The 25,338-nt window shown below is 42.0% G+C and overlaps 1 protein-coding gene across 1 annotated transcript in view; it reads left to right on the top strand.

Moving 5' to 3' along the window:
* LOC144671461 (ras-related protein ORAB-1-like) overlaps nucleotides 1-17,734 on the top strand; it is a 48,293-nt gene extending 30,559 nt beyond the window's left edge. The window contains exons 3-6 of the mRNA XM_078533388.1: nucleotides 1,973-2,068; nucleotides 5,433-5,528; nucleotides 10,431-10,562; nucleotides 13,162-17,734. Of these exons, the coding sequence (XP_078389514.1) occupies nucleotides 1,973-2,068; nucleotides 5,433-5,528; nucleotides 10,431-10,562; nucleotides 13,162-13,362 (525 nt within the window). The 3' untranslated portion in view covers nucleotides 13,363-17,734. The remainder of the gene's footprint in view (nucleotides 1-1,972; nucleotides 2,069-5,432; nucleotides 5,529-10,430; nucleotides 10,563-13,161) is intronic.
* The last annotated feature ends 7,604 nt before the right edge of the window (nucleotides 17,735-25,338 follow it).

The following is a 25,338-nucleotide window of genomic DNA, read 5'->3' as shown; positions in this document are numbered from 1 at the left end:
GTTTGTTTATCTTTTCCTTTGGTAGCTGTATTATCTCTGTTCTGGTATCATCCTTAACTTTTCAGTGTTTTCCTATCATTTAGTCTGAGCCTGTAGACTATTAAAGGCATTTCCCTGATCTAGCAGCTGCCATGTTTTTCATTATGGCACGTGGGGTTTGCTGCCAAAACCAACACTTATTACCCTCGGGTGGTGGTGAGCTTACCACTGAAAGTGAGGTACCCTGTCCCTTTTTTAAGAGAATGCAAGTGTACTGATCATGTGACAGCACTGACAAATCACTGCACAGCATGGAACGCAGTCTAGTTTGGAGGCTTGAGTGAGCATGTATGATCTGGTGCTCTGCCCTATGTCTCAGTACCCGTCACTGTTTATTCTTATGTCAGTCTCTCCCCCTGTTATTAATTACACGTAGCAATTGATGAGAACATAGGAAGGCGTGCAGTTAGTTTGGTTGGCCAGTGAACTCATTTACCCAAGACACTAAACTGCCTTGATTCAACTAAGCTTGCTAGGCCATTTTAGTGGGTGGCTCTGGAGTCATTAAGGGTTCAAAAATACAAATACATGCAGCAAGAAAGTTCAATCTCTCAAACCAGAGACTGGGAGGGAAAAAATTAAAGAAAGGTTGCCCCCATACAATATTGTGTTAAGGCTCCTCTGTAGTCCAAACAGTACTGAACAATTGCAGACGTCTTGTTGGGAGTGTGGCAAAGAATGCAGTGTTTGATTTGAAGGAGCAGTGAGTGTGGGAGAGACAGGAGAATGGAAGAAAAAATAACCCCCCCGCCCCCCCCACCCTCACTGAGTTGGAGAGTGTTTATCTCTGGAACACATTCTCAAACTTGGTATCAGTCAATAGTTGGTGCCTTTGGAATTACTTTTTTTTTGATCCTTTTTTGTTTTGGGGGGATTGTTCTGGAAGCTGCAGGTGCACTGAGGGGTCTTTTCTTTTGTTTTCTAAAACAGTCCTGTCCTCACCCCTCCCAGTTACAATGTGCCCTCCCCCATTTCAATGTAAGAGAATTAAGACCTTGGCACTGCCATCAGTGGATCTGGATGGCTTTTTTGGGGAGAAGGCCTTTCAGGGCAAGGGGGTCACGGGTAACAAGGCATTGCTTACTTTCATACTTGCAGTGTATTTGATTTCCCAACTTCTTTCCAAAAAAATCTTTTTCCCTTATAAAGTAGCCCCCACCTCCAGCAGGCCTGGCTTGCAAACTATTGTTGGAACAATACTCAATCCTTTCCAAATGGTTTTCTTCCTCCCTTCATATTTTTCTAATTTTGAGATTTTTCTTCCCTTTAGGGCTTTTCTTGCTATGCAAGTACCTGTCTGTATCCAAACTTTATCTGAAGTCGTTACCTGTCTTTAAAAGAATTGGCAGTCTAGAAGAGCCTAACCTTCCAGGCCTTGAGTTTGCTTTAATATCAGCCACGTGAGGGTGGGGAGTAATGAAGGGAAACTGTTTAATTGTTGGTTTCTTGACCACCTGCTCAATGTCAAATCTTTCTCCACCTTGAGGAGGTGGAGCAAGTTGCACATTCCTGCTTCAAGAACAGTTCAGTTTCTAATCTAAATTTTTCAATGTGCCTTACTTTCAAGGAGCCCTGTAAAACCAAAACGTAGCCCTCAAATCCCAGCCCTAAAAAATCCACCAGAATGGACCAGGTGGTTTATAATGACATCCAGTAGTTTCATGGCCACTATTACTGATGCTGGTTCATATTTCATAAATATAAGTACCCTAAATTAAATTCCAGAGGGTTCTGAACTCTTGCAGCTCATCCACCCAGGCTCCTAGAGTACTATCCAGAAATGCAACCACTTAAATGTATTAAAGATTGTCATCAATCAAGTTTGATTCTGCCTGATCTCTCAGGCAGTGAAATGATTATTGATGGGTAGGATGCAGTTGGATGTTGGCACTGCCCCTCCCTCTTTCCATCACTAATTTGGTTTCTTTTCCAGGATGATACATACACAGAAAGCTACATCAGTACCATTGGTGTCGACTTCAAAATCAGAACCATAGAACTAGAGGGCAAAACCATTAAACTACAGATTGTAAGTGTGTCTAGAATCTAGATTCTACTTTATTGTCTGCTTCCAAATTCTGCAATTGCATAATTTTAATGGCTGTTAAAGGAAAAGTTACCAATTTCATTTGCTTTGTACTAAGTTTTGATGTGGTGAATCTTAATTTGTACCTGATGGCAGTATCATAGGTCAAAGGTTTAGTTCTCTAAACTTAATCGCTCCATAGAGCTTGAAGAAACTGAGTCATAGACTTGAATTCTGAAATTGCCAATTTCCAATCAGTCTTGAGATCTAGTGTGGGTGAGGTTACTTTGGCTGGAGGTATAAGAATATTTGTGTCCTGTTTGTGTGTGTGTGTCTCTGCTCATAGGGTAGATTGCTAACTGTTTGCATTTGAGTTGGGTAACAGTACGCAGCGGAACTATTACATGGTTGTTCAAATGCTGAGGGTACATTGGGGGAAGAATGAGACCTCTTTATTCTGATTGGAATGTTTCTGCTGATCGAGACAAATGAGTCTGGACTGGAGAAATCTCAATCAGGCACTTGCATTGTGCAGAGAATAATTGGGAGGGAGAGATTTTAAAATGGAGCACAATTGCAGAGATTTTTATATTCTACTATAGCATTGCCCATGATGGAGCAGATTCCAGGGGACCCTTCTAAACATCAACACTTAGAACTTGGAGCAAGGAGGTGCTCAGACTGTCAAAGTGTCACTGCAGCAAACATTTTTTCCAAGGCAACAGGAGTTATGTCAGTAAATACAAAGATTCCCTCTTGGTGGCGAGCATGTTTATATTCTTTCCTTGGAGATTGGAGCAATTCTCCGGTTCTTGCCTGCTATTACAGTTCAACCTCCCTGGGAAGGGATCCCCATGTAACAGGATTATGTTTGCTACCCCAGACTGCCTGACCACTGATGTAGCTTATAAAAAGTTACAAGGAAGAAACGAAACGCTAGCTGAAACTGCTTTTGACATCTCCTTTTACACTTGTATTTCTTAGGCTGGTTGGGATTATCTCTAGAACAGGACAAACCAAGGAGATGTTTTTAAATTTAAGGAACAGGTTATGCAGGACTGTGCTGGTGTCAGAAATGTATGTGGGGAAGGTGAAAAGACCAACCTGAAATATCAGTCCTGAAGTAACAGTTTAGAAAAACTCCCTCCTGGACGTTTGGGCTAATTGTTCAGCTGCATAAATGTATTAACTGTTAAATTCTTCAATTGACTCGGTGTCTTTCAAATTGGCAGACCAGGGCCTGTGACTATTGGGAAAGGAACATATTTGTTTGAATTACATTTTGTCTTGAGGACAAGGTGAACACTTGGTCAAACAGTTTGGAATAAGGGGTAGAATGGGAATGTAGCCGAGACAACCCAATAGATGGTCTCCAACTTGGTGACAAATCCATGAGCCCTTGAGGATGGTGGGGAGGGGGGTGGTTGGTTAATTTATATAATTGCAAAAAATAGTGAACCTAACACCCCTTGGGGAATATCACTGTCTACAACCCTCCAGTCTGAAAAACACCAGCTATCATGACTTAAACAAAAACAGAATTACCTGGAAAAACTCAGCAGGTCTGGCAGCATCGGTGGAGAAGAAAATAGTCGACGTTTCGAGTCCACATGACCCTTCAACAGAACTATCATGACTTGCTGCTTTGTCATTTAAACTAGTTTTTATACAATTGGGGAGTGTGGCTGGATTATCTAGCATAGTAGAAGCAATTAAATAGGGTGACAATTAAAAGGGAGGAGATGCTGGCTTTGCTTAAGGTTAGATAAATTGCCTGACCTGGATGGCTTGCAGCCTAGGGTGCCAAAGGAATTGGGGGTGGAGTTAATGGGCTGGCTGTAATCTTCCCTAATACCGGGAAGTTCCTGGGGATTGGAGCATGGCAAATGTGGACAGCCTTAGCAACTATAGGCCTTCTGTGTCTAACATCTGTGGTGGGTAAGGTTTTGGAATCCTTAACTGGGGGAAAATAATATAAACAGACACTTGGTTTGAGTGAGTTAAGGATAGCCAGCACAGGTTTCTTTGGGAATGCAGATGTTGTCCAAATGGATTTTGTTTGACAAGATACCACAAGGTTGGGTTAACAAAATTTGAGGCTTATGGAATAGGAGGGTCAGTGGCCAATTGTATAAAAAATTAGCTTAAATGACAAAGCCAGTCATGGTAGTTGTTTTTCAGACTGGAGGATTGTAGACAATGATATTCCCCAAGGGGTGTTGGGTTCACTTTGCAATTATTATATAGATGATTTGGATCTTGGAATACAGATTCGAACCTGTTCTGATTTGAAAAATTTGCCAAACTTGGAGTGGCAAACAGCAAGGATGATTCAAATCACCTGCTATGTTATATAAACAAGTAGAATGCACAGGCAAATGGAATGTAACATAGGGAATGGAGGTGTGATGCATATTGGCTGAAGAGATGGGGAGACACTGTAGACTTAATAGCACAGTTCTAAAGTGTGTAGGAACAGAGGGACCTGCAAGTGAATGTACATAATCACTGATGGTGAGATTTTACTTAAAGGTTAGGTTGGAGAAGCTGGGGCTGTTCTCTTGGAGCAAAGGAGGTTGAGGGGTGTTTTTATAGGTTATGACCAGTTTGGATAAGGTAGGCAAAAGCTGTTCCCAGTAGCTGATGGTAAAAGGACCAGGGGACACGGATTTACGGTTTTGGACAAGAAATGGAGGGGCTGGGGTAAATTTTTACGAGTGGTATGATCTGGAACTTGCTGCCCCTAAGGGTGATGGAAGCAGAATCAATGATTTCAAAAGGAAATTGGGTGGGCACTTGAAGGAAATGTAAAAAAAAAACTGCAGGGCTATGGTGGTAGTGAAGGAATGGGACTGACTGTATTGTTCTGCAGGGAGCTGGCATGGGCTCTGGCTGCCTTCTCAGCTGTAATGACTCACTCACTCCAGGGTAACCCTGGAGTAGTGAGGTTTTGAACAGACTTTGCAGGTCAATGTGCTCTAGACAGATCGAGACTTGCTGTACCAAGCACTCACTAGTTTTACCCATTGTACTTCAGGGAATGAAGATGGAGGACATAACGAGGGAATGATCATGATGAGGGTATATATAAGGGCCAAGGAGTGGTTTAGTTAAGTCTATTGCATATAGGGAGGGGCAGGTGGGAATGTCTAATGTACATTTTGGACTTGAATTTGGTATTCCTAGGATGATATCATGAAAATCAGCTTCATTTTCCCCTTGGTCATCTATTCAATGCGTTATTTGTACAACTACTTCTGAAACACTAATGCTGTTGCTGCACTAATAAACCATCTGATTTCAGTTCGAGAGTTTATTAACTTGAGCTGTCATTTAATGTGATTTAACATGTGGTGTTTCTCTTCAGTGGGATACAGCAGGACAGGAACGGTTCAGGACCATCACTTCCAGTTACTACAGAGGAGCACATGGGATTATTATTGTGTATGATGTTACAGATCAGGTATGAGTGGCATAAATCTACATTTTTGTGTGGCACTGTGGAGAATGGAAAGAGCATTTGTATCGCTTCCATTCAGCATTCTTCTAAGGGAATGGGAAGGAATGTTACCCTGTAGTAATATCCATTCTATCCTCTAGTTTATGATGGATGCACTTTTTTTTAAATTGAGTAGGAGAAAAGCCAGTTGCCTTTGGCAGGCATTGTAACAGTCACTGTAATTGTCCCAAGTGCAGAGTCTCAAGACCAGATGGTCACTGCTTTTTCAGGAAGCAACTTGAGGACAGTCTCATTTTGTTTATTAACCACCAATGTCTGAAGACTGCCTTTTGGGAGCTAATGCTTACTAACTAATGTAAATTAGAAGTTAATGAACCTTCAAAACACTGCCACATGAAATAACCTAATGAGGTACTATATTGCCAAGAATGAACAAAATATAGTTGCTGCCATCTTTTAGTCCATCTACATTTTAACTGTCTGCACGCATACATTATCCATTCCGTTATTGAATAGTGCTTAATGCAGAAGTAAAATCTCAATGCAAATCCTGCTCAGAGGCTCCAGTCATTATTGTAAGTGTTGCCTTGTTTTTAGTCCTGATCCTGAGTCCCAGATTTGATTCCTGCTCTTTGCTCAGGATGACAGTCAAGACCGTAATTAACCATAAATAAAAACAATGCTGGAAAAACTCAGGTCCGACAGCATCTGGAGGGAGAAACTGCTAATGTTTCGAGTCTGTATGACCTTCAGGAGTAAATAGAAGTAGAAATGTAGTGGAAATTTCCACTGCTTAAGGGGGGTGCAGGGAGGGTGGGAGTGAAGCAGATGAAGTTGAATTGAAGGTCAGTGATCAGTGAGGGCTAAGATTGACAAAAATGTCATGGAAAAAGTGTTAATGGTAGTGGTAAGGTCTAAAGGTAAGGAAGCAGAATGTGATAACAGAACAAGGGTAAGCACTCTGTTCCATGTTCTTTGACAAGTAACAGATGGCCCTATTGGGGGTGAAGGATGGAAAAAGGGATAAACAATGAGTAAATTAAAAATAAGTGGACTAAAGGGGTGAAGATGGAGAGTTCATGGTCTGAAGCTGTTGAACTCAATGTCAAGGCTGGAAAGTGCCTAATGGAGGATGAGGTGCTATTCTCCAGTTTGCGTTGAGCTTCACTGAAACATTGCAGCAGGCCAAGGACAGGCATGTGGGCATGAGAGCAGGTTGGAGTGTTGAAATGGCAAGCGACAGGAAGGTCTGGTCATGCTTGTGAACAGACCGAAGGTGTTCTGCAAATTGGTCACCCTGTCTGCATTTGGCCTCTCTGATATAGAGGAGACCACATTGGGAGCAGTGAATGCATTAGACCACATTAAAGGAGGTGAAAGTGAAATGCTGCTTTACCTGAAAGGAGTGTTTGGGCCCTTGGACAGTGAGGAGGTAAAGGGGCAGGTGTTGCACCTTCTGTGATTGCATGGGAAGGAGATGAGGTGTTGAGGGTGATGGAGTGGACCAGGGTGTCCTGGAGGGAACAGTTCTTACAGAATGCTGATGTGGGGTGAGGGGAAGATGTTTGGTAGTGGCATCATGCTGGGGTTGGTGGAAATGGTGGAGGATGATCCTTTGAATGCAGAGGCTGGCGGGGTGAAAAGTGAGGACAAGGGGGACACCATGGTTCTGGGAGGGAGGGGAAAGTGAGGGAAGAGGTACAGGAGATGGGTCAGGCACAGTTGAGGGCCCTGTCAACCACAGTGGGTAGGAAACTTGAAGGAAGACATGTCAAGTGCAGTTTTCGAAGGTGACATCTGAACAGATGCTACAGAGGCAAAGGAACTGAGAATGGGATGGAGTCCTTGCAGGAAGCAGTGAGAAGCTGCAGTCAAGGTAGCTGTGAAGGCCAGTGATCAGTGAGGGCGAAGATTGACAAAAATGTCATGGAAAAAGTGTTAATGGTAGTGATAAGGTCTAAAGGTAAGAAAGCAGAATGTGATAACAGAACAAGGTAAGCACTCTGTTCCATGTTCTTTGACAAGTAACAGATGGCGCTATTGTGGGTGAAGGATTCCCACCCACTGTTGTTGACAGGGCCCTCAACTGTGCCTGACCCATCTCCTGCACCTCTTCCCTCACTTTCCCCGCCCTCCCAGAACCATGGTGTCCCCCTTGTCCTCACTTTTTTTACTCCGCCAGCCTCTGCATTCAAAGGATCATCCTCCACCATTTCCACCAACCCCAGCATGATGCCACTACCAAACATCTTCCCCTCACCCCACATCAGCATTCTGTAAGGACTGTTCCCTCCAGGACACCCTGGTCCACTCCATCACCCTCAACACCTCATCACTTTATACATTAATGATCTAGATGAAGGAACTGAGGGCATTCTGGCTAAGTTTGCAGATGATACAAAGATAAGTGGAGGGACAGGTAGTATTGAGGCAGGGAGGCTGCAGAAGGATTTGGACAGGTTAGGTGAATGGGCAAAGAAGTGGCAGATGGAATATAATGTGGGGAAGTGTGAGGTCATGCAATTTGGTAGAAAGAATAGAGGCATAGACTATTTTCTAAATGGGGAGAGAATTCAGAAATCTGGAGTGCAAAGGGACTTGGGAGTCCTAGTCCAGGATTCTCTTAAGGTTAACTTGCAGTTTGAGTTGGTAGTTAGGAAGGCAAATGCAATGTTGGCATTTATTTTGAGAGGACTAGAATATAAAAGCAGGAATGTGCTGCTGAGGCTTCACAAGGCTCTGGTCAGACCACATTTAGAATATTGAGTAATTTTGGGCCCCGTATCTCAGGAAGGATGTGCTGGCCCTGGAGAGGGCCCAGAGGAGGTTCACGAGAACGATCTCAGGAATGAAAGGCTTAGCATATGAGGAATGTTTGATGACTCTGGGTCTATACTCGATGGAGTTTAGAAGGATGAGGGGGGATCTGATTGAAACTTACAGAATACTGAAAGGCCTGGATAGAGTGGACGTGGGGAAGATGTTTCCATTAGTAGGAGAGACTAGGACCCGAGGGCACAGCCTCAGAGTAAAGGGAAGACCTTTTAGAACAGAGATGAGGAGAAACTTCTTTAGCCAGAGAGTGGTGAATCTATGGAATTCATTGCCACAGAAGGCTGTGGAGGCCAGGTCATTGAGTGTATTTAAGACCGAGATAGATAGGTTTTTGATTGGTAAGGGGATCAAAGGTTACGGGGAGAAGGCGGGAGAATGGGGTTGAGAAACTTATCAGCCATGATTGAATGGCAGAGCAGACTCGATGGGCCGAATGGCCTAATTTCTGCTCCTATGTCTTATGGGAGTTGGTGGGCTTGTAATGAATATTGGTGGACAGTGTCTCCAGAAATGGAGATTCAGGGATGTCAGATGGACCATATGAAAGTGATGGAGGGGTGGAAACTGGAAGCAAAACATTTTTTTTTCCCAGGTCCAGATGAAAGCATGAGGTGGCACTGAAAGTCATCTTGTGGGAGGGGTGTCTGAGTATGACTGGAACAAGGAATGTTCCACATACTCCATAGAGATGTGCATAACTGGGCCCATGCAGGTACCCATAGCCACAACTTTTATTTGGAGGAAGTGAAGGAGAAACTGTTCAGTGAGAGGACAAGTTCAGCCAAATGGAGGCAAGTGGTGGATGGTGATTTGTTCAGGCCTCTCCAAAGAAGTGGAGAGCCCTCACACCATCCTGGTGGGGGATGGAGGTGTAGAGGGATTGGATGTCCATGGTGAAGATGTAGTGGTTAGGGCCAGGGAACTAGAAATTATGATGTAGGGCATCAGGAATTGTGGTTATAGGTGGGGAGAGAATGGAGTCAAGATGAGAAATGAGTTCTGTGGGGCAGGAACAGGCTGACATGATTGGTCTACCAGGACAGTCCTCTTTGTGGATTTTGGGAAGGTTAGTTGGCCTTGCCTTGTGGACAAAGAATGTACCAAACGTTGCTGATTGCTGTGCAGTATGTGGACAAAGATTACAATGGGCTCTGCTAAAGTAATCCATGTTCATATTTATTTATTCTCTTCGATCAATATGATTATCCAAATTCCATGCCCCTCTTTCCTTTAGTCGCCCATTAAACTAATTAAATGTAAGACCATACCAGTAATTGACTTTAGTGTATTGCAAAGGTTCCCGACCCTAAGTTTCTCCTGTTTGTCTTAAATCATCATTTTTTAAAAATTCCTTCCTTACTCTAACCCTTCAATCCCAATCCCGGGTCCCTCTAGACCAGTAAGGACAATATATGACTGTTAATGACTTGAGCATCTCAAGTTGCTGACAAGTTACCAAAACCTTTTCACCTGATGCATTTGTTTATTTGTCAATGGTTCTGTAAAATTGTGGCTTTGATTTTTATATAGAATATCCAGTAAGGCCAGGCCAGTGTTTAGGCTCCATTTGAGCCTCCTTTTTATCCTCCTCCCTAATCCAGCAATTGGTATTGCCTTTTTCTATGATTATCTTGCCTTCCCCTTAAATACCTCGGTGCTATTTGCTGTTACCACTCCGACTGTTTTCGTTCCTTTGAGTTCTATTTGGTTTCTCAGGAACTATCTTGTATTGATGACCTCTATTTGCAAAACCTTCATTTTGTTTTTAATATAAAAAGGTCTCTATTAGGCCAGCACTTGTCTTCCCTTTATCAAGAGAAATGAAGTTTTGTAACATGTATTTACTAGCCCACTGGTGTTTCCCTAGTAGGGATCGCTTAGTGATGTGATGTGTCTAATGCCAACATTGCCTACCGCTAAAACCATCAGGATAGAACATGCTAACATCCTGAAAGTTATGAGCTGCTTGCACTATAGCTGACTTGTACTTGTTGCTGCTATTGTGATAATGTCATACCTGGCTAAACTTTCAACCTTTTTTGTTTTTGCCCTCTTCCCACTTTTTTGCAGGATTCTTTCAATAATGTTAAGCAGTGGTTGGAGGAAATAGCTCGCTATGCCAGTGAGAATGTGAACAAATTACTAGTAGGAAACAAATGTGACTTGACTACTAAAAAGGTAGTGGATTATACTACAGCTAAGGTATGTAAATTGCCTCAATTGTCTGAGTGGTTTGGTGCTTTGTAATCACTTGGCGCAAATGCAAGATTTCATTGGTTTTGTAGAATATTTATCAACTGTTTAGTTCTTGATCACTTACAATAAAGAATGCTTCAAAATTATGATTTTACATACAATCCAAAAGCTAACTCACTTCTAATTCCAGAGACCAGAAATTGATTTTGCTCTGGCCATTCAGTGATTTACCTGTTTGAGCATAAATGCTATCCCCCCTTTCCCCCCCCCCGCCACCACCTCCACATGAGAACCCAAGCCTGCCTTCTAGCAGAGAAAGCTTTTACAATGGAAATGCATGTTGGTTGAAGATGAGGTGGGAAACAAGTATTAAGTGGGGGAAAGTTGGTGTCTGCACAATCCTTGTGCAGCAGAACCAGCCCTGTCTGCTTCTGTGACTATGGTCAGTGTGTCTGATTCTTTGTGCATGTCCTTTCAAATCGGAATCCGAAAATTAAACTGTTGATCTGACTGGGGTGCAGCACTGGCGTTAAAGTAATGTGCAATCTGGAATTAGGAGTCACTCTTGAAAGAATAAGGGGTCACCCATTTTAAAACCAATGAGGCAAATTTTTTTCACTCAGGATTGTGTGTTTGGAACACTCTCTTCCTGAAAAGGTGGTGGGAGCAGAGCCTTTGAATATTTTTAAAGCCAAGGTGGATAGATTCTTGGTAAGTAAGGGGGGGGGTGATAGGTTATTGGCAGTAGGTAGGATACAGATTTCAGGTTACTATCAGATCAGCCATGATTTTGTTTATTGGTGGAGCAGACTTGAGGGGCTGAATGGCCTACTCCTGCTCCTTGCCCATACCCATTCTGGCACAAGCAGCCAGTTTGACTTGTAACATAGGAAGTCCTAGTCCCTTCAAGCTATCCAGAGTTAGCTTTACCTTTTTAACGTAAAAGCAAAATACTGTGGACGCTGGAAATCTGAAACGAACAAAATGCTGGAAAAACATTCTGTGGAGAGAGAGAGAAACAGTTAACATTTCTAGTCCGTCTGACCCTTCAGAGCTCCGAAGAAGGGCCACACGGACTCGAATGTTAACAGATGCTGCTGGACCTGTTGGGTTTTTCCAGCATTTTCTGTTTTTGTTTTAGCTTTACCTTAGATTTGCACTGAAATGAGGGGAAAAAGTGTCCAATTCCTAGTGGTGAATAGTTGGCTGTGTGGGGAATTCAAAAATACTTGGTTTATTTCCAGGTAGCAGGTAACATAGAGAATTGTGGTAGTGACTAATGTAACAAACACTCACTTGGCAAAGATTGCTACTAAGGGATGGTAATTTATAAAAGCATGCATAAATTTTCTTGTGACCACTTCTGAACAAACTTGTTTGTTTGGGGGGTGAGTGGGGTGCCTCAGTCTGCCCTAGATTTGTTGTAAAATAAATTAAATTCTAGTTGATTCTGTTCTAAATCATTAAAAATTACAGGTGGGATATTGAAGGTATTTTTTCAATGCAATGAGTTGATGTCTTGCTCCTAAGACGACTAAGGGTTTTTAAACTGAGCAGCAAAGAATTAAATTAGAATCACTAATGCCCCGTTGTTACTGGACACCATAACTGGTGCTGGATATGCCACAGGCCAGATTTTGCAACAATAGATGTAATTGTCTACCTTTTTTTGACCAGTATTACAAAAATGCAAGCCAAGTATTCTGTTTCAAACTTGCTGTTGAATTTGGCAACTTTCTACCCCAATCCTGAAGCCAGTAATCATTTTCTGCCATTTGAGATTAACTCCACAAACAACAAATCAAATCTCCCACTTCCCTGGGTCTGTGGAGTTGAGCTTCGCTGCTCCCCCTGAATAGACTCGAGTCTCTTCTTATGGAGCTCTGCTAAACTTAATGGGCAAATTTTCTCCTAACAAAAGATCCACGTTCATGGGAGCAGAGTGTGCTCGGCATCTATTGACCTTTTTTTTTTATTTTTGTCATTGATGTCGAAATGGTGTTAACAGTTTGTTTTGTGGAAATGAGCGGAAGCTTGCTCTTATCTGGTGTGTATGGTCCAGTATGGTTAAAGAACCCATTTCTTCCCCTGCTGAGATACCAGCCCCTAAAACCAGGAAGTGTAAATTAATGTTAAAAAAAGCCAAATAAACCTGGCGACAAATGTGAAGAAATCAGTGAAAACTGTAAATCTCTTATCTTCTGAAAATTAGACTCCTCTCACTTGTAAATCTAAAATGTTGGGGCAAAAAGTTGTTTGGCAGTAATTATGCTGCTAACTCTCATGCTCTTGAATGCAATAACTCTAACTGATCATGAAGGGTGAAGAGCTTAATACGTAGAGCACTGAAATTGCAATTAATCACAACTAAAAACGCAGAATTCCGATTTCTGCTTGCAGTACATAACTTTAGGCTAGACAATGGTACTGACTAAATCAAAAGCACTAGTTCCGTTTGATTACCTAGGACCTGACTGCTCAAGTTCTCCATTGTAAGAGTCAACAAGTGTTGTAGATTTTGGACCATACTTGTGATTTGAATAAGCTCTGGGGTGGCCATCTAAAGGTGGCGCTCGACTAATGCTCTTGTACCATCCTCTCGTAGGAGTATGCTGACTCTCTCCAAATTCCATTCTTGGAAACCAGTGCAAAAAATGCCACCAACGTTGAACAGGCATTTGTGACAATGGCTGCAGAGATCAAGAACCGTATGGGCACAGGTCCTACACACAATGATGAAAAATCGAATATCCGAATCCAGAGCACTCCATTAAAGCAAGGCAGTGGTGGAGGTGGCTGCTGCTAAGGGCATGAGTCCAGCAGAGACAGACCTGTTCCTGTTGCACAGTACATTTAAACTTCTACAGCATTCGTCTCCTGACCAATAATGGTTTTAACATAATGGCCTGTTGATTTGTGACAATTTTTTTGGCAGACCCTTTTCTGCCCAAATAGACTTGAGAACCAATTGGAAACTCCAGGAAAAATTGTCTTCATACAGTTAACTTTTGTCTTGAAAGGTCTTGTGTACTGCTGCTTGAAACACTTGGATTGTAAGATATTTTGTAATGGTCCATTTCTTATCACTTTTTTTTCTGTCTCCAACACCACTCCTCCACCCTCCCACCTCCCACCTCCACAAAGGTTTTTTGTGTTGCATTGGGGTCAAAACTAACTAGAGCATCTGAAAGCTGGGTTTATGGTTCAGCTACACTATAAATATTGCATTAGCAATAATATTTACTCCATCTCTTTATTGGGAATGGTGGAGTTGGGTGAAGGAAGTCACAATTTGTAAAACCTTTCTTAAATTGATCAAACCTTGGAAGTTCTAGTAAAGTATCTCCTTAACCTTTTCTAACTACCCTTATTTAATATAGAATGGAATCTGATTTAAAACTTAAACTGAAGTCTGAAATTTTACCCTTGCCCACTTAAATTTCTAGTCTTGCTCTAATTGTTGAACCTCAATTTTCAATACTTTTGTTTTGGCTGCATACTATCAACTGTTGAAACCCTACACTATTAGGTTGACACTCATTGTTAATGGGAGTAGCCAGGCAGTACATGCTGCACCAAGCTGACCTTGACATTTGAGTGGTTGCCAGTCGATTGAATAAGCACTGTCCCCCTCTGACTCTATTTACTCCAATTTGGATGTCCAATGCATTTAGTCTGCCCATTCCCTGATATCACTAATCTTGTTGATTTTTGACCCCTTTTTTAGGGTTAGAGTGAGATGGTAAACCTAAAAATATTCACTGTTCATTGGTTGTCCAAGATGCATTTTGAAGCTCATCTGGGTTATATGATCTTGTAGACTAAATATAATTGACCACAATTTGAGTACATTGTGCAGACAAAAGCAACAGACTGAATTGGCAAGTGGACCAAGTGCTGTGTGAGCTTGAATAAGCACTAAAATGAGTTGCACTTGGATACCATGGGCTGAATGTGATTTAACAGCATGTGATTAAGTTTGTGAAATAACCAGTATTAAGGAGATGAATGGATATCTTTGAGTGTTTGCTCTGCTTGATAGCTGTATGCTGGAAAACTGGTTGAAAATAACTAATTGATGCAATTTCTTGAAGGCCATCAGTGGATAACAGCCCAGTTGGTTTGCGTGGCTTTCATAGTTTAATTTGCTTCAGCCATTGGACCTCAAAACTAAACTAATTGACCAAGCTTGTCCTGATCTTTACTGTTTAATTTGAATTTCAATTAACAGCCCAAAGTGGAATTGGTATTACCTCTGAATGTAAAATTGTTTAGGTATTTCTGCCCAGATGGGTTAGTCAATGATTAGAACACCGTCCTGTGTGCCCTATAATGGCCAGAATTGTTGTTGGAATGAGCATTTCCTTGCATTTGTGAAGGGATTATTGAACTTTAGTCCTCCTGAAGGACAAGCTTTTGTGCAGAAGTGAAATGGTGCAAGAATCTAATTTGTAAGTTCTGAACACTGGGGAGATAGTTGCCCAGTGCACATTCTAATGCAAATCATAGGCTTAAACATCCTAACTCATGCAAAAAGAAACTGTTCATCTGCATAGATATGGCCTTGCACAACAGTTGTCTGCACACCTAGAATCAGTTACTATGAGCATTACTGGTTATATAAAGTAGCTTTCAGTACTCAGAATTTATCTGGGCCATAAATAAAGCTACAATAATGTATACCCAACACTTTTTTTAAAACCACAAGGTAACTAATTAAATGTATTGATTTTTGGGCAGCTGACATGTTAAGTGATTTTTTTTCTTTTGGTTGAGGCTCTGCATTCTCCACCCCTCCCAATACCCCCTTTCTGTCTTGAGCATCTCTAGTTCTGCACTCGTGCAGATGAATTAATTCCTTGTGTGGCAATATGCTGCTTTGCTTGGTAAGTGTAAATCTTGTAAACACTGGAAGCACAAGTAGTTTGGCTGGTCAGTCCTTGTTGTATGGGATTGGTTAAGTGTTGTTTTTTCCCCCCCCAAGCCCTCATGTGCTGCCTTTATTTCAATCAAAACAGCAAATTTGCTTTAAATGCAACTGAAAATTTGATGCTCGGAATTAGTATTTCCAATTGCTGCAACCTGTGCTGTTTGTTATACGTCAGGACACTTGTGCAATCTTTTTTTCTTTCTGCAGAAGAGGTCTCCATTTTTGCTCTTGGCATTTTACACACACATATACTTCACATTCACTTGTCCAATGCCATCACTTTTTTTTAATTGTCATTTCCAAGCTTTATCTAGTATGATGACCTTTTTTTGTTTCTTTAGCAAGCAGACTATTTGAAGCCCTCAATTGCATTGTTTTTGTATGAGGTTTATACAAGGGCTAAGCCTCCATCCCAAATTAACATCCTGGTTTGATTTTAGTTTGGGAACTTGAATTCTGAAGCTCTTTAACAGGGCACTGAAGTGCATGAGTCCTTACAGATTATGCATGTGATTTTTTTTGTGTGTGTGTGTGTATTTTTAGTTTCTGATATAAGCCAACCATTCTGGGGCTTGACCACAGCCTTGGGTCAGTGAACTGACCACTTCACGTTTAATCACATTATTACTCAATCACATGCTCTGTAGTCATCTTTTAAACCACTTTCAGAAACTACACTTTATGCACGTGTTTCTAGAGTATTGATCGCTTTAGTTGGCTGTTATGATTGAGTTTATTAGTAAATATCTGATTTTGCTTTTAAAGTGTTTTTAAAATTGCAGCTCCAGGTTGATTTTCCTGTGATGACAGACCCTTGAATTTCAAGCCTAAGGCCAAATCTTTTACTCCATTTGTAAAAGGGCAAAAGAATTCAATTTTTTGGGGATTTGCATGTAGTTCTGATCACTTATTGCACAGATTTAACCAGATTAGCAACGAATGGCCTGTGTTTTGGGAACCTTTTTTTTTCCCTTTCTAGCCCTTGTTGGTTTTGACCCTTGCTTTCACTACATTTGTCTTGTTATGAATACTATTTAATCACGAATGCATTCTAGTTAAAATGTTTAAATATTAAAACTTGCTGTACTCTAATAGGTAGCACCTTTTTTAATCAGACAGATGTTAGGTCAGTTCCTGCACTACCACTTAACATTCTATACTGTAATCTGAACAGTCATTTTTGGAGTCCAGTATTAGGAATGATACCCAAGGTGGAATACCTCAAACTATTCTTCCCAGTCCTGAGTTGACTGATACTGGCTGTCCTTGCATTACATTTTCTTTCCACCAGTATTTTCCAGAGCGCATATCATTCTAACCCAAACTCTAGCAATGTACCCTACATTGCATTTCCTTTTAAAACCATGGGCATAATCAGCACTGCAAGAACTGTATGTGCAAGTCATTTGAGAAAGCGACAGTAATCTTGGCTGTAAACGCTGCTTCAGCTGGAACAGGCATTAAACAATGATGCTAGCATGTTCAAGTTCCCTATCTTAGCTTCTATAGCTAAGAGTTAAATGATAAACATCAAACAACTGTGGAAAGGACTGTCATTTTGTAGACACCTTTTTTTTGAATTGGTATTTAGGGGACCAAGTATCCAGTAGTTAACACATCCCAAATGCCTGCACTGAAATAAAAATCTCTACGTGCTCTGGAAAATTTTCATACAAATCAGCTCCAATCTTCTAAGGCTCCAGTTCTTGTACTGATTTTTGCTGTGATGTTCGTGGCTGAATAACATATATTTTATATTCTGACCCCCACATATAACCTGGGTGCGAATGCATAACCAAAATCAGTTACCAAAGCATTAAATATACAGAATAAAATTTCAGTAGTTGACTAGGGATGGTCTCTTCTGGTTGGTTTAGGATAGCCCAAACCACTTGCTGGTAGTGAACTTAACCAAGGGGGAAAAACATGGAAGTTCAGTAAATTTTTCCCTCCCAGCAGTTGTAGATTTTTTTCAGTGGTAGAATTTTTCAGTGACTGGCATGTTTAACTGATTTTCAGAGCTACAGTGGGCACACATTTGACGCACTCCTGTCCCCCAGCCCTTGCAATCTCCTCCTTTCCCACTACCAAAAGTAGTTGGGACATGATCAATCTGAAGTGGTATTCTGTTGTACTTCCAGTGATCTGTAAATGACTTGTTCTGAAATTGCGTAAGATGGAGACCAGCTTTCTTGGATTTCTTGTTGTTGTGGCTGTCTGGAGAAAAATAAAGTCAACTTCCCTCCTCTTATTGTCTTTTTGTGCAACAAAACTTCCTCAGCTGCTTTGATCATAATGAGGACTAACATTCACCAGCCTCGTAACTATGGTAGCCGTGGATAGAAAAACAACGGCAGTATCAACCTAGGGACTGTTTACAAATGTTAATTCACTTATTTTCCACTACTGGGTTTTCCAACATGTCCTGAACTTGTGCTTTGTTTTAAAGTTCAGATTGCAATCTTGGCTCTTTCAAAGATTATTGAAATCCATTTTGGGGACAGATCAAAATGGCTTAGATTTAATCTGGACTAGGGCTATAGGAAATAAAAGCCAAAGTAGACCATTCAGCCCCTCAAGCCTGCTCTGCCATTGTACTAGATCATTGCTGAATCTTTTTACACTCTCCATATACCATTTCCACACACTATCCCTATTGTTATTGATCTTTACCTTGAACATACTCCGTGACACAGACTTCAGAGTTAGAGAATTCCAAAGGTTCACCACCCTCTGAAGAAATTCCTCATTTTGGTCCTGAATGGCCTAACTCTCTTTCATTCTGATACTGTTCCCTGGTTCTAGACCCCCTGCAGCCAGGGGCAACATTCCTCCTGCATCTACCCCGTTCAGCCCTGTAAGAATTTTGTGCGTCAATTTAGACTGCCTTTTGGTCCTTGCCCCACTAACAATTGACTAGAATGTTGGTATCAGTCAAATCCCATGGCTCATTAGCATTAGCCAATTAGGGGAGGCAATGGCCTAGTGCTATTGTTGGACTAATAATCAGGGTAATGCTCTGGGGACCCAGGTTTGAATTGCACTGTGGCAGATGGTGGAATTTGAATTCAATAAAAATCTTGAATTGAAAGTCTAATGACCATGAAACCATTGTCGATTGTTGTTTTTAAAAACCCATTTGGTTCACTAATTTTCTTTAGGGAAGGAAATCTGTCATCCTTACCTGACCTACATGTGACTCTAGAACCACAGCAATGTGGTTGACTCTTTAAATGCCCTCTGAACAAGGGCAATTAGGGATGGGTAACAAATGCCAGCCTATCCAGTGATGCCCACATCCCATGAACGAGCAAAACAAATTTGCACACTCCTAATGAAAACATTGTCTGCACCTCTTCTCTCTTTCTCCCCACCCACCTCTCCTTTCCTATTTAAATTTGTTTATTCTCTTTCTAAATAAGATTTGGTTTAAACTAAAACAGGAAATCAAACTTTAAGTGAATTAATAATGCAGAGAAGCTTCAGGCTAAGTATAGGTTGCATGAGTGCAAGAGAATTTTAGAATTTGCAGGGGGGTAAGAGGTGCTTTATATTTTTTAATGTGTATATAAATAAAAGTAATAGGGATAAATTAGGACTTAAGTTGAATAAATTAAACAAGGCTATTACCCAGATTGAAACCTCATAGAAAATGAGAAACTTTAATTAAAATACAATGGCAGGGCAGGTGCTGTTGAAGTTGGATATGGGATATTGGTGGATATATGGGAGTTGGTGGAGACCAGTGTGACCCAGGACACCCATCTTTCAGCTTCAGTTCAAAGTTGATTAGCTGGAGTCCAAGCTTCGGCCACTGTGGGTCATCAGGAGCGAGAGTTACGTGGACGTTGTGTACTTCAAGTTTGGCCTGTGGTCAGGGATAGGAAGGTGTAGCTTAGTGAGGCAAGTATGTGATGTCAAGGGTGGTGATGGAGGAGCCTCTGCCTTTGCACTTGTTCAACATGTTCAAGGTTCCTGCAGCTTGTGGATGTAAGCAGGGATTTCTGGGTGGCTGAACAAACTAATAACCACCTCTGTGGGAGAGGGGGGCTCGTTCAAGTGAAAGTAAATGAATGTAATAATGGTAGGGAAAGTATAGTTAGGAGGATAGGTTACTGTTCTCTGCTGTCAATAGCATCCAGTTAAAACCTCTGGTGCCAGGATTAAGGACATTTCTAGGCTTCGAGGAACTTTGGGAGGGGAAGGATCCAGTTACTGTTATCCATGGGTACTGATGACCTCCAGAATTGGTTGAGTGGCAGGAATCAGAGGGTGATGGTCGGAGTGTTTTTGTGACAAATGCCTGTGTCCAGTGGGGGTCCACAGGGATCGGTGTTGGGTCCCTTGCTGTTTGTGGTGTGTATATATAAACGACTTAGACTTGAATGTAGGAGGGTTGATCAGTAAGTTTGCAGATGACACGAAAATTGATGGGGTGGTAAATAGTGAGGAGGATAGCCTTAGATTACAGGAGGATATAGATGGGCTGATCAGTGGCAAATGGAATTTTAATCTGGATAAGTGTGAGGTGATGCACTTGGACAGGACAAACAAGGCACGGGAATACACGATGAATGGTAGGACCCTGGGAAGTACTGAGGATCAGAGGGACCTTGGTGTGCATGTCCACCGGTCCCTTAAGGTAGGGGGACAGATAAGGTGGTTAAGAAGGCATATGGGATACTTGCCTTTATTAGCTGAGGCATAGAATACAAGAGCAGGGAGGTTATGCTGGAACTGTATGAAACGTTTTAATAATGAGAGATTGAATAGACTGGGGTTATTTTCCTTTGAGCAGAGGAGATTGAGGGGGGACATGATTGAGGAGCACAGATAAGGTAAACAGGAAGGAACTTTTCCCCTTGGTGGAGGGATCAATAACCAGGGGGCATAGATTTAAAGTAAGGAGCAGGAGGTTTAGAGGGAATGTGAGGAAGAATTTTTTTCACCCAGAGGGTGGTGTGAATCTGGAACTCTGCCTGAAAGAGTGGGAGAGACAGAAACCCTCATAGCATTTAAGAAGTATTTGGATGTGCACTTGCGATACCATGGCATACAAGGCTATGGGCCTAGTGCTGGAAAATGGGATTAGAATAGTTAGGTACTTGTTTGACCAGCACAGACGCAATAGGTCCTCTGACTCTTTGACCCTAACAGGCTCTGGAGTATGAGGAGCTAGGGGATGAATTTTAAAAAGCAGAGCCACAAAGGAGGTAATTTTTAGTATCTGAGTTAGGAGCAAATTGGCATAGAATAAATAAGATCAGATTGGAGAAATGACAAAGGGTACTTTGTGACATCGTTCCCCATCAGCCCCCTGACACTGCTTATATTGTAGAGTCAAGTACAAATCAAAATTATGGGGCCTTGTAAGAGTGTTACTGGGGTAAGTTTGAAAATGTATTTTTTCATGCAATGTGGGTGTTGCTGACCAGGCCATTTGTTGCCCTAATTACCCTTGAACAGAGTGGTTTGCTGGGCCATTTCAGAGGACAGTTATGAGTGAACCGTATTGCTGTTGGCCTGGAGTCAGGCCCGGTAAGGACGGCAGATTTCCTTCCCTAAAGGGCATTACTGAACCAGATGGGGATTTTTTTTTTAAAAAAACACCAATCACTGATAGCATCATGGTCACCATTACTGATGGTTAGCTTTTAAATTCCAGATTATCAATTGAATGTAAATCCCACAACCGCTATGGTGGGATTTGACCCCTTGTGCCTAGGACATTAGGCTGGGCCTCTGGACTACTAGTCCTGTGACCTTACCACTACACCACCATCTCCCTTATAATTACAGGTGAAAGATTGGACAAATGAAATTGAATTTGTCCTCAAATCTACCTTTGCCAGGGTAGTTGGGACCATTTCTTTGAGCAATTTGTGAAACTGACCAGGGAACAGGCGATTCGATCTGGTGATGTGTAATGAGACTGGATTAATTGATCTGATAGCAAAGGATTCATGATCATAAAATGATAGAATTTCACATTCAGTTTGAGGGTAAGAAACTTGGGTCTGAAGCTAATAACTAAGTAGGAGCAGGTCACTTAGCTCTCGTCGAGCCTGCTCTGACGTTCAAGGTCGTGACTGATCTAATCTTGGCCTCAACCCACTTTCCTACCGGTCTCCCATAACGCTCGACTCCCCTGTAGTTCAGGGATCTGGAATAGCCTTGAATATGGATTTGCAACCCTGAGAAGAGATTCTTCCTCCTCGTCCGTTTTTAAACGGGGAGTAAGCATTATGACCGAGTTACTTCCTACTCCCTAGCAAGCATCTCCATCGGGAATGAAAGTCCTGCATCTTTTGGTGTTCCTCATACCTTTCAGTTCCTGTTCCCCATTTTCCAACCATATTCAGAGCCCGAGGACAGCTGCAGTCCCAGCTTCCTGATCAATACTGGATTAACCAAATCACTTTGAACTCAATTTTTTTCTCTCTCTAAAACAGGGCTTGCTCCTCCACTTCTGTTTTTATTTTAAGACTAGTGGAAGCCTCTAACACATTTAAATTTGCTATCTTTTACTGCAACAGGATCTCTTGTGCTTTCACCAAAAACTTTAACACAGTCAAAATTTCTCGTTCTGCAAAAATGCTATATAAAGCTGTCGACGTGTTAAAACAGGCCGATGAATATAAATACAATGTTTTGCCAAGAGTCTGGCCTTGTGATTTGTTTATAATTATAGAACATGAAAGTCAAATTAGGAATTGTTTTCTGCCTCTTGTAGTTTAAACATCTATCAGCAAGAAAACAATCTTGCTCCATGACCAAGTTCTTGCTTAGAATTCAAGTTTCGTAGCAACGTTGTAACTGCTCCTTTTGTGTCTTAAGTTTGTACAGTGGCATGTCCACTGTGGGAGAGCGGGCGCGAGGGGAGCTAGGCTGCATAGAAACTCTGGAGAGTATAGACTGTTATCATCTCTGTCTATAGAACCAACATTGTATTCTTGTGTACCTGACTGCTTTCCTAAAACACTTCCATTCAAACCTAGTGAATCTTCATTTTTAGCACAAAGACTAGCCTTTGAATAATAAGTTGTATCAAATAATAGCCCCTGCCAATTTGTCACACTTGACCAATTCTGTCATTTCAGCCACCCTTCCTCTGCCATCCCTCCTATTGATCACATCCCATCTTTTACACTGAGTTTCTAAATCCAGCTTTCCATTTATAGTTACAGTGGTGGTCTGAGCCCCGAGCCAACCTGATATCCACAATTATTTTTTTTTAAGTACAGGTTTCCTACTGTTTAGCCAATTTTCCAAACTTCAGCAAAGACTAAATAACACCAGTAGTAATGCTTCCTAGAATTTAAGATTCTGAAGGTTAAAGCGAAGGTGGATGTTATAGAATTGTGCAGCACCAAACCAAACCTTTCAGCCCCATTCCTGCCGCTATTTGTTATCTCCTGAAAACTCCTTCCACCTTTCCTTATCTAACTCTGTCAGCGTAACACTCTATTCCTTTCTCCCGCATGCTTACCTAGTTACACGGGTGTAGTGCCAAAGTTTGAGGTGCCGGAGCTCTAAGAAAATGTGTTTGCCATATCATCTCTAACTCTCTTGCATTGTTTTCCTATGTATTAAGCAATTTGAGCCCCTAAAATGTCAGTAAAACTATGCTTTTAAGTGAAAAATACTAGTGCGGTAGGATTTTATTTCGAACCATGAAGTATTTTGAATCCTTAGTCTTTAGCATAGCTAGAATTTCATTGTGTAATAGTTTAATTATCAATAACCAAGCCCGTTAAAAACATAAATTTCGGAAAACTCTACCTACAATCCCCCAGTCAGAAGTAAGTAGAGGGGCTGCTATTTTTCTTGATTTATATTAATAATCTAGATCTGCATGTACAGGGCACAATTTCAAAATTTGAAGGTGACGTAAGACTTGGAAGTATTGTGAACTGTGAGGAGGACGGTGATCGACTTCAAGAGGATATAAACAAGGCTGGTGGGACGGGCAGACACGTGACGGACGAAATTTAATGTAGGGAAGTGTGAAGTGATACAATTTGGTCAGAAGAATTAAGGAGAGCTGATGTAAAATAGAGACTACAATTCTAAAGGAAATGCAGGAGCAGAGGAAGCTGGGTGTATATGTGCTTAAATCATGGAAGGTGGCAGGGCAGGTTGAGAAAGCAGTTAATAAATTATGCTGAATCCTGAATTTTATAAATAGGGGCAAAGAGTACAAAAGCAACTAAGTTACAAACTTCATAAACCACTGGTTCAGCCTCAACAGGAAGGATGTGAAAGTTTTAGAAAGGGCGCAGGAAAGATTGACAAGAACGGGCCCGAGGGTGAGGTTTCAGTTATGTGGTCAGATACCCGGTGAAGCTGTGGTTGTTCTCCTTGGAGAAGAGAAAGTTTGAGAGATTTGTTAGACGTGCTCAAAATCATGAGGGGTCTGGATAGAGTAAATGGGGAGAACCTGTTCCCATTGGCAAAAGATCAAGAACCCCAAGGTGATTAACAAAAGAACCAGAGGCGACATGAGGAAAAGCTGCTTTATGCAACTGGTGATTTGGATCTGGATTGTACTCCCTGGACATATGCAGGAGACAGATTCAATTGCAGTTTCCAAAAAGGAAATGGATAATTATCTGAAGAGAAAAGCTTTTACAGGGAAGAGGTGGAGGAGTGGGACTAGCTGAGTTGCTGTTGCAGAAACTGTGCTGAATGGCCACCACCTGTGCTGTAACCATTCTGTGATTCTAGTACAGATACATTCAAGGAACTTGATAAACACTTGAAGAAGAAAGAAGCTGAAGGTTACCCTGATAGTGTGATTGAGAAGGGTGGGAAGAGGTTTGTGTGGAACATAAACACCAACATAGATGAGGTGGGCCAAATGGCCTGTTTCTGTGCTGTAAATTCCATGTAAAGCTGCCAACAGGGAATATAAACACTGTACCGCGTTTCATATCCTCAGGCCATCACAGCCAAGGAATTAATGGTCAGTTGGCAAATGCAGCAGGGTGTTTGGGGATATTGATGCTGCTTTAGATCCTGGGAACCTTGAGCTTCAAAGACCCTGAAATGCCTGTTTATGAGGGAGCTGTGTGCAGGGAGTTGTAAGGTCTGTATTATTTTACAGTCAGGGGGCTGTACAGGAGGGTTACTGCTGCTGCACAGACATTCAGCAGCAACAGCAGCATGAAGCCTGGGACCCTGGGCCTGGCCTTCCCTCTGCCACCTCTTAACCTCCCCAGGCTCAGGATTCACAGCCACACTCTGGGCATTCTGGCCAACTCTTACTGTCCGGCCTGAACTCAAACTCCAGGAACTCGGGGCCAAACTTGCCTTTGTGCCCCACATGATAAGAGGAAGAAATCACTTGCTATGCTCCACGTGTCATCCGCCTCTGTGTCACAAGTCATGCAGCTCCTCGTGGTTGCGAGAGGATTCCCCCCTGCCCAGTTCTGATTGTTGCCAGCAGTGAGGCAAATCCCTCTGCACGTGTTACTCCTGGAAACAAGGAGCTTCAACATTAGAGGCAGTGGCGATTTAAAATCAGCACCAAGCTTACAGACTGAAAACCCAGTCAGACAATTAATGGAGTGGATACCACTGAGATCATCAAGTGGGGTGTATAATGGATGGCTAATCCCAGCAGCACTACACCCCTGTCCTCCCCACCCCAACCTCCACAGCAGCAGCGCAGCAATGAGGTGAAATTGACCTGACAGGCTGCCTTCAAAAACATCAGAACTCCTAGCCCGACAGTCCTATCAGTGTGGAGGACAAGAACTCAGTTTAAAACACTGAGCCCAGGCCCTTGTGTCTGGAACAGGCTGCAGCCCCCACCTCTCCTGGGCCCTGGCTGGAGGTGCCAAAATTCTC

This window comes from Cetorhinus maximus, chromosome 32, assembly GCF_964194155.1.
Source record: "Cetorhinus maximus chromosome 32, sCetMax3.hap1.1, whole genome shotgun sequence".
Lineage (NCBI taxonomy): Eukaryota > Metazoa > Chordata > Chondrichthyes > Lamniformes > Cetorhinidae > Cetorhinus > Cetorhinus maximus.
Note: the sequence above shows the minus strand (reverse complement) of the source record. Positions and strands in the feature narration are given on the sequence as shown.